This window comes from Rutidosis leptorrhynchoides, chromosome 1 (assembly GCF_046630445.1).
Source record: "Rutidosis leptorrhynchoides isolate AG116_Rl617_1_P2 chromosome 1, CSIRO_AGI_Rlap_v1, whole genome shotgun sequence".
In the NCBI taxonomy this organism is placed as follows: Eukaryota; Viridiplantae; Streptophyta; class Magnoliopsida; order Asterales; family Asteraceae; genus Rutidosis; species Rutidosis leptorrhynchoides.
Window position 1 is genome coordinate 21,663,259 of NC_092333.1, and position 13,803 is coordinate 21,677,061.

At 33.7% G+C, this 13,803-nt stretch overlaps 1 protein-coding gene and 1 long non-coding RNA gene across 7 annotated transcripts; one reads left to right on the forward strand and one right to left on the reverse strand.

Moving 5' to 3' along the window:
* Positions 1 to 1,508: 1,508 nt before the first annotated feature.
* On the forward strand, positions 1,509 to 7,857 carry LOC139857562 (uncharacterized). 6 transcript variants are annotated; one of them, XR_011762595.1, is made up of 5 exons: positions 1,509 to 2,373; positions 2,498 to 2,558; positions 6,699 to 6,789; positions 7,105 to 7,567; positions 7,655 to 7,857. It is a non-coding gene; the product is annotated as an uncharacterized lncRNA (long non-coding RNA). The 6 variants fall into 6 exon arrangements; XR_011762598.1 differs by lacking the exon at positions 6,699 to 6,789 and having other exon boundaries at positions 7,105 to 7,331; positions 7,418 to 7,567; XR_011762597.1 differs by lacking the exon at positions 6,699 to 6,789 and having other exon boundaries at positions 7,105 to 7,282; positions 7,418 to 7,567.
* A 948-nt stretch (positions 7,858 to 8,805) lies between these two features.
* LOC139847498 (uncharacterized) lies at positions 8,806 to 13,066 on the reverse strand. Its single transcript, XM_071837206.1, has 2 exons — positions 12,942 to 13,066; positions 8,806 to 9,814 (listed from the first exon to the last, which is right to left on the reverse strand). The coding sequence occupies exons 1-2, from the start codon at positions 13,064 to 13,066 to the stop codon at positions 8,806 to 8,808; spliced, it is 1,134 nt and encodes a 377-aa protein (XP_071693307.1).
* Between the last annotated feature and the right edge of the window lie 737 nt (positions 13,067 to 13,803).

The window sequence follows — 13,803 nt, forward strand, 5'->3', positions numbered from 1 at the left end:
CTTAAATGATGTCAAGTATAAGTGTTAACATTACAAGAATCCTAATAATAATATAAAAGTTATGATATGGTTATATCAGAACCCGATTTGGTGATTGTTATACATGCTATTTCTCATTGTGAGATGTTGTTTGGTGATCCAAAGTTTAACCAAGGGTGCACATTATTTAAATCAATGACTTAGGCCATTACCATTACTATTTTACTTGCTTTCAATAAGTAAATCCTATACTTTATGTTATGATATACAACATATACATATATGTGTGATTCTAGTAGTTTTAATTATGCTCTTTTAGTTTTAGCTAAAAATGAAGCTTTGAAGCCAACCAATCAAGTATGAAGGAAGATAAAGACAACATAGCAAATAAAGCTAGTATGCTGTGAAAATGGGGACATCAAAAGTGGTCTCAAGTGGTCCCAACAGATTTGATTCCTTATTTGTTGTACAATTAGTTTGAAGATTATTTTAACATGTTACAACTTCTTGATATTTCCAACAAATAATTTTGAGCTTTTGTTTTATTTTATCAAGGGAATAATAGTATAGAACTTGCTCATCTATAAATAAAAATATAAAATAAAGCTAATGGAAAGTAAAACTAGTTTTTGATGAGTACTAATAGAGTCAAGCTCTATTCACTCTAAATCTTCATTCTCGGTCTTATATATCTTAAGGGGTGTTTGGTTCGTGAGATTTAGAGAGATTTGCATTTCAAATCCCATGAAATCTCATGTTTGGTTGAAGGATTTGGTTGGAGAGATTTGCATTTCAAATTCCATGAAATCCCATGGATGAAGGATTTGTAAATCCTTTGTATACATGAGGGATTTGAAATTCCATGTTCTAAAATTTTACGTTTACTTTACGTTTCGCGTTCACGTTTCGGGTTCGCGTTTCGGGTTCACTTTTCGGGTTCCCGTTTCGGGTTCGAGATTCGGGTTCGCGTTTCGGGTTCGTGATTCAGGTTCGCATTTCGGGCCCACGTTTCGGGTTCGCGTTACACGTTCGAGTTTCGGGTTCGCGTTTCGGGTTCAAATTTCATATATGCGATTCGGGTTCGAGTTTCGAGATTGCGTTTAGGGTTCGCGTTTAGGGTTCGGGTTCGCGTTTTGGGTTTCATTTCGGGTTCGCGTTTCGGGTTCGAAGATTTCAAATCCTCGAACCAAACAGAAGATAGGATTTCAAATCCCAGAATTTCAAATACTGGGAATTAAAATTCTTGAACCAAACGACCCCTTAGTGTTTGACGTGTTTCTCTTGTCTTTAATCTTGTGATGGATTCTCCTATCTTATTTGCTGTTTTTATTCTTAAAGTCAGCAAGTTTTACTCTCTGTTTTTTTGGTAATTTTGTATCAGCTTCACTAATCTGTCGGGTTTAGACCGTTTAACCCTTGGAATCACCTCAAGTCAAGTTACCAAATTTATGTCATCTATTCATAAAAATAAAAATAAAAATAATATTAATATTAATAAAATAGTTATCAAACCAAGTTTATATCATCTATTCATGTCAATCGTATATTTCGTTCCTAAATCAAATTTAAGATCAAGATCACATCTCTGAAAATCACTAATATCCATCTATTTTTGTATATTAACAAACCCTAATACTCATAACCCGTTTCTCATCGTCCTCTGTGATTGTTGACGGAACTAAGGGGAAAGCTGATTCGGGTGAAATTGGTTCCTGTTAGCGACTTCCGAAACATCATTGATGTCATTGTTTACAGTCATCTTCCAGGCGTATAGTTTCCAGCCACCGAACCCTTTTCTCATATTATTCAACAAAACAATTCCGAGAATATGTGGAATTTGGGTATTTTTCAAATGATCCTATTTTTGAATTTCTGAATTGGGTTTTTGATAACCCAATGACGTGTTAAAGTGATTATCTGGCGACCTAGTATTTTTCGTTGGTTGACAACTGTGAAATGTTTGACTGCTAAGACTTTCCTATCCTTATATCTAGACAGAGTTATCAAGCATCGGCTCAGGTAATAAGTGGAAGTGGCAATTTTGACCCATTTTTGCTTATGAATGACCTCCTCAATCATTTTATTATAAATAATTAATTAAATTAATGTGGCCGTTGATAAGATTTGGACTATAGTATGTTGCTAGTCCATGCTTTTTGCAATTATCTTTATTTATAGATGTTAATGTTATTTGCTTTAGAATCTTTATTGTTTTTCTTTTGTTATGGATGAATCACTTATAACATGTGTTAATACTTGGTAGATATGGAATCATCCTGCAATATTGCAATTAATGAAAGACAAACGCTTCAACAAACATGAAAATGTTGTTGAGAAAGTTCGTGAAGTAAGTTCTAGTGACGATAACTTTACAATGGCCGATGTGCAACAGAGGTAAATCTTCCATTCTAACATTTGACTCTTTTGGTAAATCACTTAACTACCCGAGATTGATTTTTTGGAATAAAATGCGATGCTCTCTTTATTAGGTTATATATTTTGTTGGTTTCCCTTTCAGATAAATCAAGTTACACAAACGTTCATTCATCTAGAAAGAATGTAGTGGCTTTTTCGAGGAGGTAAGCAAGTTCTTAATTTTACCCTTCTGGGCTAAATGTTATTTTTTCTCATAATTTTTCAATGTTTTCATTATTATGTTACTTATATGTTTGTATTGATGATTGATAACCTGAATCAACCATTCACTGCCAATTGCCAACATTGTATTGAATTGGCAACATTGTATTCACCGTTGTGCAATTCATATGTAGTCAGTGATGATTAGTATTTAGTATAATTATTAAAAGATAAGAACGAACACTATAATTTAGTGTAAACCACATGGACCATAAGTATAATTTATTTTAAAAATAAAACTTTAACAATAAGGTTTTTTTAGAGTACTTAATTTCGTAAATAAACTTCAGTAGTCTCTGTTGACGCTCCTGGTTAGAGTGTATTCATCTTTTGGTTAGAGTTTCATTATCTTTCGATTAGGGATTCATGGTTTTTGGATTGTATACAAGATTTCACGCGCTAATTTAGCTATATCAATTTCAAGATTTAAGAAATAAAGAATTAAGTGTTGTACTATGGATCAAAATCAACGATGGTAAATTAATTTCAAGTCATAATTTGTGAATTTACAATTGGTAACGGTTATGTTAAAAGGTACAAGAGTTTAATAGCGGAGGTCTAAAACATACGTCGTTCTCCACGGAGGGCAACTCTCTGTGGAGGAGACAAAATGTAAATAAACTTTTTACAAAATGGTGTTAGGCATATCACCACCATAATGCGCTCCGACAACTTCTATTTAATTGGCTTCTTTAAAGCAATTGTATTGTACCAAGTCCGTATAGAGGGCGACCCTGTATTGCTAAATTGTTCAATAACTTTAAAGTACACAGTAGAACGTGATTGTTTGTTCCAAATGAACCTCTCTGCGAATACTTTCTTTAATGCATTAAAAAACCTCGATAAACGAGTAAAGAGTCGGAAATACGTTAAAGCTATAATCGTTTACGTAGTAGAATCCATTCGATTTCATTGGATTACATAGTATTTGTGACTTATTAGCAACATATACAAATCTTCTAAGTGTTCCCTATGGATTATTGATTTGATTAAAATTTGGTTAAAGTACTATAAGCGAGCGTACAATTATTTGATGGATAATCCGTATGTGGACCTGAGTACAGAAGGCAATCGGAGACGACATGCCGACCGGGAGGATGTTAGATTTAACATTTACAATTCCCGATCGGCACGTCGTCTACGTCTCTACGATATGCTTATGTACTCAGATCCACGAAGGAATTATCCCTTAAATATTTGTGCGCTCGTTTTAAGTACTTTATCCATTTTTTAATTAGATCAATCATCCATTGGGGACAATTACAAGATTTGTATACATTGCTAAATAAGTCACACCGATGTATGTAATCCAGTGAAATCGCATCGATACTGCTACGTAAACGATTATAGCTTTGAAGTATTTTCGATTCTTTACTCGGTTATCGAGGTTTTTAACAACATTAAAGAAACTATTCGCAGAGAGGTTCATTCGGGACAAACTGCCGTGTTCTACAGTGTAGTTTAATGTTGTTGAACCATCTAGCGATAAAGGGTCGCCCTCTCTACGGGCTTCGTACACTACAATATCTTTAAGTAACCCAATTAAATAGAAGTTGTTAGCGTACATTATAATAGTTGCCTAACACCATTTCAAAAATAGTTAATGTGAACTTTGCTCCCTTTACGAAGAGTTGCCCTCTCCGGATAACGACACATTTTTCGAACCTCTGCTATTAATTCCATGTATCTTTCTACATTACAACAAAACCCAATCCCGCATATGTGGGGCATGGCCGTATGGGGAGGTAAGATGTAGACAATCCTTCCCCTATCCTAGAATAAAAAGACGTCATTTCTCCACCCAAAGTGAAACACCGAAGAGTAGAGAAAGTCCCTCTCAATGTTCTATGGATAGAGAGATTGCTTCCGAACGGACCTCCGGCCAATAAGTAGGTTGAAAAAAAAAAGTATGAGACGCCATGAAAATGGTATAACCAAATTTAAACGTGTTTGAAGTTCACTTTAGGTTCTAAGTGGCAGTCAAGTCGCCAATAAATTGACGCTTGCTGTTGACTCGATTAAATAGATCGTTGAATCTATTAATCACACAAGGCCATTTGTTAATTCAAAGTATATTATTTGAATTTCATTTACCCAGGATTGATTTTGATCCATGATGCAACACTAATTTTGTTTGGTGGTTGTGGATGGCGATTTGTTTATTGAATCTTGAAGTGAAATCTTGTATGCAATTGAAGGATGATGAAACCCTAATCGAAAGATGATGAAATAGAAAAATGATAATGTGAACTAGAGAGTACCATTACCTACAGACTTGTAACTTGAAAGTACTAGTTATTGTTGTTGTTGTGGTGGTGGTGGTGGTTGTGGCGGCGGCGGCGGCGGGCGGGCGGTGGGCGGGCGGCAGCCGGCACCGCCTGCCTGCCGCTGCTTCCTGCCTGCCGCTGCTGCTTCCTGCCTGCCGCCGCCGCTGCTGCTTCTTCTGCTGGTTGGGTCGAAATGAGTCCATTTCTCTTAAATAGGATTCTTTCAAACACTAGAAGTGAAGTGATATACCGGCATACCGCCATATTATTGTCTACAAGGAGACTGAATGGTGACCTACATGTAAAAGAAGCTAGTTACATCATTTGTCTATAAGCGATTTGTTATGTGCCAACTGCTAATTATGATTGCTAAAACATTATTTTTGGTACAAATTAGTAATTACTATAACATTATGAGTCGGTAATTTATATAGTTAGGAAGTTGTATGCGTAGCTAAAAAAAACTTATGTCTTTCAACCCATTTGATAAATTACCCTATCTTGCCGATGTTCTTCTAATATGACCCGTTTAAGATAAAACACAACCCGAATTAACACCTTCACTATTAAGTTGATATTATATGAGCTAATTTGTATCTGTCTATGTGAAAGTACACTTATTCTAGTTAGAACTTTTACATAATGCTAATGAGTTAATCTAGAAGAAACTCAGAACATTAAATAGCTATGAAGTAAATGGTTATACAAGTTTCCTATGGTATATAAAAATGTTTACAGCCTACTAAGATGTTTGATTTAAGTTTCAGTTATACTTCTAACATATTAATTAAGTGTTACATGTAAAGAAACAAAACTCGTGCAATACCTCTACTAGTGTATGCAATTCACCCTGCTATACGACATTTTCTATTTTTACACACATTTATATTTTGTTTTTTAGAACTTAGGAGCAATGCTTCAAACTGAGGATTTATTAGACATATTAAGCGTTTCTTTGACAGGTGAAGAGCTCGATACAATGCAAAAATTATATCATTAAACCTTGAAACTAGAGCAAGTATGTTGGCTTGTGAGAAATGTATGTTTATAATTGTAATCGGTTGTTTTGACATTCTTAAGCAATTTTTTACTTTACATTTTGTTAATAAGATTTATAGCAGCTCGAATCAGATTGATTATCTGACCACAAAATAGATAAACTTAAGATCCATTTACCATGGTTGTAAATGTCACTCACTAGGCCGACTAATATCTGACTATTCGGGATTTTGAAGTAGTCTGAGTAGTCCCCAGTCTCCGACTTGGCCGATTTATCCGGTCAAAGTTGTCAAAAGTCCAATGTAGTTTGTCAAACTCGGATTTATTTGGTCAAATTGGTCAAAGTTTGTCAGATACAGCCGAAGTCAAAGTTGGTAAACATTCGAATGGTCATCGACTTGTTTCCTACTTGGCCGATTTATTTGGTCAAACTTATCAATAGTCCAATGTAGTCTGTCAAAGTCAGATATATTCGGTCAGAATCGGTCAAAGTTGGTCACATTCGACTAGTCCGCGACTTGCGCCTCCGACCTGGCCGATTTACCTTTGACTGGTTGATCGGGGTTCTGTTTTCCCTAAAACAGGCCAAACTGGTAAACTAAAGGAGAAGATCTAAAAAGGAAAAAGCGTCAAACAGCTTGAAAGTTGCCTAAACTGTAACGCTAATGCATATACCTTTTGAATTATTATTTTATTGTTATATTATGAGAATAGATTGTTAATGAACTGTATAATTCGTGTAAATATATGTAACTCTATTTTTATGTAAAGTTAAAAATAAATGGATATAAAGTTGTGACTTATAATCTATTGCAGTCGAGGACTTCAATTATTAAGGACTGAAACATGCAGTGTAACAACTATCAGTATTTGAGAGAAACGCAAACATCAGAGTGATTGAATCAATGTACCGCTTTTTTGTACATGCCTTTTAGTCTTAATCATAATCATAATCATAATATAATATTTAAAGTATGAATATATTTGACAGAAAAAGCCAAATGAAATGGTTTGATGAGTTATTACTCAATATTATTTGGATCATTAGATTCTTTTGTTGTGAATCACTTGAATACATGTGGTAAATATTGCTCATTATAACTCAAACCCATACCTACTCATTTTGCTAAATATTATATTCGCCTGTTATGATATCCCATTTTGTATTATACTCATTTATCAATAATGTCTCTTTTTGTGATATGCTTTATCAAATGAACAGGGGGCATACCCACAATGCACTTACATGCAAATGAGTTTGAGTTCAAAAACACTCTATCCACCTCAGAATTCATCAAAAAAGTTGAATCTCCCATTGCAAGCTTCAATCTTTCACCGACATTCAGAAACCCAAAGACTAAAATGACAAAAAGAATTCAACAATCCACATTGGAGACTCGGTTGGTGACTTGCTTTGCCTTCTTGATGCTGATACAGGCATTGTCATTGGTTCAAGTTCAAGTCTTACAGTATCTAGTTGGTCCAAAGTACATTCTTTCATCATTGTTCTAAAAAAACAACCGTTGCATTTGCAGTTATAGTACAAAAAGGAGGCATCTTTACATATAATAGAATGAAGATACTTCTCATGGCTGATTTTATTATGTGCCATATGTTTTCATCATCTTGTGCATGATCATCTCAAGACAGGATTTTTCTGCCCAAATATTAATATCCTCGTGTGGGTATGAATCTTTTTGCGATCTTGATGACTTGTATGTTTGACTTTTTTTTATGCTGGTATTGACATGGCATGTCATTCGTTCTTGCAGGCTGAGAGTTTATGTTGCGGAGATGAAAATGGTTTCATAAGCTGGGAAGATCTATTATCATGATTCAAAGTTTTGAGTTTTGTTTCTTCTTGATAAATGATACAGTAATATTCAATTCAAATTTTTGATTGGTAAATATGTTAAATCTTGTGGGAAGAAACCTTCAGTAGGACCATACTGCTATTTTTCTATTGATATGATAATGATGGAAAATGGAAAATCTATCATTATTACTGATATGTGTTATTTATGTGCCCTTTCAGTGATGGATCTTTTGATATTTGAATAGGGTATGCTTTGTTTATAACAACCAGTATTGGGAGATGTATTGCAGCAACAATTCACTAGTTTTCAGTTTTTGTATCACGTGGCACATGAGATAAATAATTTGGGGCATGCATATAACACCTTGGATTTCAAGTGCAAATGATCCAAGTTACAATACTCCATTATGTGCAAACCACATATATGGCCACAGTACACCTTGGAAAGAATTTAGTGTTTATGATTAGGGTTAATTGGTACAAGTTATTGAAGATGTTTTCTGACTCATTAAGTAGCAACTAGCAATGAACCTCTGGCGCATTAATCATATTATCAATTTGATTGATATGAGAAGGTTTACCTAAGTTTATGGGAGTATTTACCGAGTTTATGGCGAGTATGGAAAAGTAGGGTTTAGTTTTTTCTCTCGCCCTTTTGTTTTTGGATGGATTCTGGTTGCTTATTTCATTTCTGACATGTTTGTTTTATTGCTAGGTTTCGTTTGTTTTATGGTTGGTTTTTCTAGTTGTTTCTTTTTTTTCCTTGTCTTTCTTATTTTGTAATCGTTTGGTCCCTTTCATCTGTGATGAAAGTTTCCCTTTTTTTACAAAGCTTTTTTCCCCATAAAAAGGTTTTATGTACCCCGTCTTACTATTTGGATGAGTTATACTAATTAATTTTTTTTTTGAAAAGCAACAATCTTATTAAACACGAATGAGTGAATACAACGCGAATAGGGATCCCAACATGTCTGGGCCTCCAAGGAACACACGAAAATAATACTAATGGTACTAAGTAGTTGCAAGTATGCAACTTCAATATATACAAAAAAAAAAAAAAAACACTAGGCACAAAGTACATAAAACACGAGCTAACAGATGTTACAATCACGAAACTTGTAGGTAATGACTTGGATTCGAGATCCACATTAGCCAATCCGAGCATTTCCTTTTCGATCTTGTAGAAAGCCATTCGAAGGATTTAGTTTGTATCTCATTTAGAGCCATCGGAGCGGTCCATTTTTTGCCATTAAAGACCAAATTGTTTCGATTTTTCCAAATAAGATACGCACTTATCCATCTAGTAGCTTGCCACAAATTTCCGCCAAATTTAGTAGATGTAGATGGTTTGTCATCTCCTAAGACGTTCATAACGTTTGAAGGTACAAAGGATCCGGCATTCCACCATTTATAAACTCGGGACCAAATATCTTCCACACATTTACAAGAAATAAGCGCATGTTCGACCGATTCTAAATTATCATCACAAAGTGGGCATCTCACCGAATGAAGATCGATGCCCCTTTTATCAAGTTCAACTTTGACGGGTAATCTTCCTTTGAGAGCTCTCCAAATAAAAATTTCAATCTTTTTTGGAACAAGGTTATTACGAAAAGTTTTTTGATTCGAAGAATACTGACCAAGTAAATGTTCGTCTAGTAGGCACGAGAGTTGTTTAACTGTAAAGGTTCCATTCGAAGAAAATGCCCATTTCCAGGAATCCGAATTGTTGCTGTTACACTCGAACGCGATCAGAAGATTGGTTAGGTTATGCAGTTCGTCACAGGTCCTTCCAGAAGGATTTCGGGACCAATTCCAGTTTACGATCAGCTCATTGTTGATTCTGCTGCAACGGTCTTTTACTGTTGCGAATTGATTCAGCTCCAATCTGTAAAGCCGCGGAAACAGCTTGCATAGCTTGTCTGATCCGATCCAGTGTTCTTGCCAGAAAGATGTAGAGTCACCATCCCCAATTGTCTTGATAAATGAGTGCGTGAAGGGTACCTGTAACTCGTTCATAGCAACACCACTAGCAATTATGTTATTCCAGAGACCTATTGGCGAAGAGTGAAGCGAATCACCCTCAACCAATAAACCGCCGTCTGACCGATAAATACTACGTATGATTTTGACCCAAAAAGCATTGGTTACTTTTTATACTAATTAAATACATGAACTTTTTCGACATTATATTTAAGGGATGTTTGTTCCTAAAATAACCGTCATTCAGAAATCAGGATTAATTTTTTTATTTTTTTTACTCCGTATAAACATCTTATAATGTGTGTTGTATCAATGAGATGAATGAATAGAAACAAGAGAGAGAATAGAGAAAATAATGTGATTGGTGGAATTGACTTAAATATATGCGAATACTTTTTTGTAAAATTTTAGTTCGTCCGATAAATTTTAGTAAATATTTCTTTGTAAATAAGTAGTTTTTTCGGTAAGCGAGAACGCTTTCCTATGATCGAGCACATTGGCTCACCCACATAAGGTAAAACCTCGGGCAATCAAGCCCTCCGAGTTAAACCCGAATGGTGTGCTTCATTGGCCAACTCGGTAACCACTCACGCAAGCCTGCGTGGTTAGTTTTTGTTTTACATATAAAACTCGAATTTTTGTTATTCCGATAATAGTCACTCAATCATTTCTATTTTTTTTTTTTTAAGAAATGTTAGGACCACATAAATTTTACAATAAACATTCACAAAACGGGGTGATTATTTTCTTTAATGTATATAAACTAGCTGTCTCTTACATAAAACAATGGTTTAGCAGTACTATGGAAGGTTTCATCAACGCTCAAGAACACTAAAATTCGAATTTAAAGAGTTTTAGGGGTGAAATCTTTACCTTTCTGCTTCCCCATCTGAGAAAAGACATGATTATAGCGGATTATTGTGACGAATTTTGTTGATTTTGGTTGAAAAATGGAGATTTTAGAACCTAGACTAAGTGAAAGCTTTAAATTTTTTGCGAGATCATCACACCAGCCACTCTCAATTGGATGGTAGGTAAGGTTTTCTTTTATGTTTTTAAAAAAATACTCTCTATCTCAAACTAAGTGTCTCGTTTGACTTTTTAAAGTGTTTCTGTTTAATATTGATTATAAATATTTTTATTTTTGCTATATAAAATTTGATGAAAATTATACGAATGAATTCGGTGTTAAAATGTGTTTTCATTGGGTTAACTTTCATCAAAATGTTATATAACAAAAATGTATATATAAAGTCAAAGTTGTACAAGAAACACTTTAAAAGTCAAAGCGGGACTTAATTTTGGGACGGATGGAGTACTTAAACTTACTATATCGATACATAGAGTTGTTCTTATGTTGTTTTTTTTGGGCTTTTTTGGTTCTCTAGTCTTTGTGCAAGGCTAAGTATTTGTTTTAGGGTGCGGTCATCATGTTATAAATTTCCATTTATCTACTGTTGTTCCAGTGAGGACTAAGACATGTTTGACAAGGTCCAGAGTCCATCAATTGCCTATGTATTGGTCATGTCCTGGTTATCGTCTTCATGTTGTTGTGGTTATCGTGTTACTTACTTATGTTTTGTGTCGTCAATTTGTACTCAAGTGAAAAATGGTATAACGGACGTTGTGCATTTCTTTTCTGTGGTTGCTGTTGTGTCTCTACCCAACATGTTCTGTTGAGACGTTCATGGTTCTGGTAACTATTCTAGGGGTTATGTTGTGCCTTTTTTGCATCCCGTCTTAGTAATTTAGTATTTGATAATAACTAGTTGTGGAGCCCTCGCTTCGCGCCGGGGGCTCCATTTTGAATGCGAGTTAAAAAAAAAAATTCTTGATCTTTTTTGTAAAAAAGAATTTTTTTTCGACATCTAACATTGAAGGGTTGTTCCTTTTGGCGAAAGTTGCTTCTTTTAGTGTTTTTTTTTTTTAAAGTTAGTTGCTCTATTTTGTAAAAAAGATTGTTTTTCGACATCTTTTGGTAGCATTGAAGGGTTGTTCCTTTTATGAAAGTTGCCTCTTTTATCGTTGAGGGGAAAAAAGGTAGTTGATTTTTTTATAAAAAAGAATTTTTTTCGACATCTTTTGGTAACATTGAAAGGTTGGTTCTTTTACGAAAGTTGCTTCTTTTATCGTTGGAAAAAAGGTGAAATGACGAAAATACCTCTGGTTACTATTGATGAATAGTGAAATAATGTTTTGTCTTTTAGATAATATATAAATATAAATATAAATATGCATTCTGTTTCTGTTCCCTTTCTGCTCAACTCTTAATATGTTATCCGTGTTGTGTTTTAGAGATACTTGTTTTTGTTACCATTTTGTTGTGTGTGGTACCCATAAAAAAGAATAGACCTTTTGGTCTTCATAGGGACCATTCAGTCTTTGACAACACCATTTTTTTGGAGACTGTACCAAGTTGTATGTAAATCACTAGGTTAATTTTCTTTGATATGTACAAAGGTAGGTTGTTAATTTTCTTTTTTGGGTTATGTTTGTTTTGTTAGACCACAGATATTGGTGATTGTGACGTGAAGTGGTTGAGGTGCACTTTTTGAGGAAAAACTGTGACTGGACCATGACATTTTGAAGGGAGTTGTAATGGGGGACTTTTGTCATGGTAAGACTGTGACGTGGCATTTTCTCTTTTTTTTTTAATTGTTTTTAAATTAGTTTTTATTTTGTTTAATACAAAATATAAAATAAATTAGACAAAAGTACATTAATTATTAAAAAAAAAACATTACAATAAAAAAAATACACGCAAAAAAAAACATTACATTACACGCTTAAAAAAACATAAAAAAATTACATTATTAAAAAAAACACTAGTTTTGCATCGAGCGAAAGTTTGGCGGGAGGTTCCAAATATGAGCACAATATTAATTGTTTTACTTTTTTTTTTTTTTGGTTTTATTTAGATAAAACATGACATAAATTTAACAAATTAAATAGAATAGAATAAATTTATTGTTTTACGTATTTTGTAAATTACCAATTACTATTTGAGGGAGTAAATTATAAACACAATAACTTACCGTATATTATTTTGTAAACTATCATATTCTTTAGGGGGTTAAATGATATTTTTGTAAAAGAATCCAAATAAAAATATATCATCTTCTTTCTTGGAATTTATCAAGTTGCAGGTGTGAACTATTTTTTGCAGGTCTTCATCTTCATTTTCATTTTCTCTCCACCGTCATTTTATTTACTTTAAATAATCAAAAGCAACATATTATTCAACTAAATTATCACCTAACCAATCAAAAGCCCCCACATCATTAGCAAAAGCCCCTCTCCACCGCGTTTCTTCAACACCAACGCCGCCAGAGAACCGCCCACAAAAGCCCCATTCCTGGCGTTTGTGGGGCGTTTGTAACGACATGTCACGGTGGTTTGGTCTAGAAACGCTGCGATAACTGTGGTCTTAGTAGTATAGTATTGGTTGAGTAAGCTGATCCTTTTCCATATCCTATTTTCAAGTTATTGTACGGTTTTCTTATAGTACTAGAGATAAAAGAGTAATGGGTCGAAGTATAGTAGTAGTTGATAATATCGTTATTGCTTTATTAATTTTTTTTAATAAAGTTGTTGATTTCTATTTTGGGCTATATGCATTTTTCATTTGTTGATTCACAGTTGTCGTTCAAAACTTGTAATGAAATAATGTTGTTTTTGTAATTCCTGTAATAATAATTATGGGTGAAATGATCTGAGTACCAAAGACCGAGTACTCTATAACCTCCTACCTTCATGAAATCAACTTTTTTTTCTTCGTTTGACGTCAAAGCAATCTTTCTATTGTTCTAGTTATTTCGTTTGATTATGTTTTCTGTTTTTCCCAGAAAATTTATGTTTTGTTTTTTTGTTGAACTAAATTCTTTATAAAAAAATTCCTTTGAAAAAAAAAGTAAAATTATTCGTTATAATATAGTCAAATCATATATAAATATAATTAATCCTTTCCATATTTATAAATAAAAAAATCCATATTGTGTAAAAAATTCACGAATTCATGGAAAACGATACTTTTTGTAAATGTAAGAAAGTTTATACAAAATAAAATAAAGACTAAAATACAAAATAGACAATAAAATCACGCAAGCACTATTATTTTTTTAT

What these genes read in the sequence shown, in the direction of transcription:
- LOC139847498 (XM_071837206.1), bottom strand. Translation starts at nt 13,066, where the DNA reads ATGTCGTTACAAACGCCCCACAAACGCCAGGAATGGGGCTTTTGTGGG. An exon ending in GATGTGGGGGCTTTTGATTG is followed by an intron (nt 9,815 to 12,941) that starts GTTAGGTGATAA and finishes AATCATACGTAG; the next exon opens with TATTTATCGGTCAGACGGCG.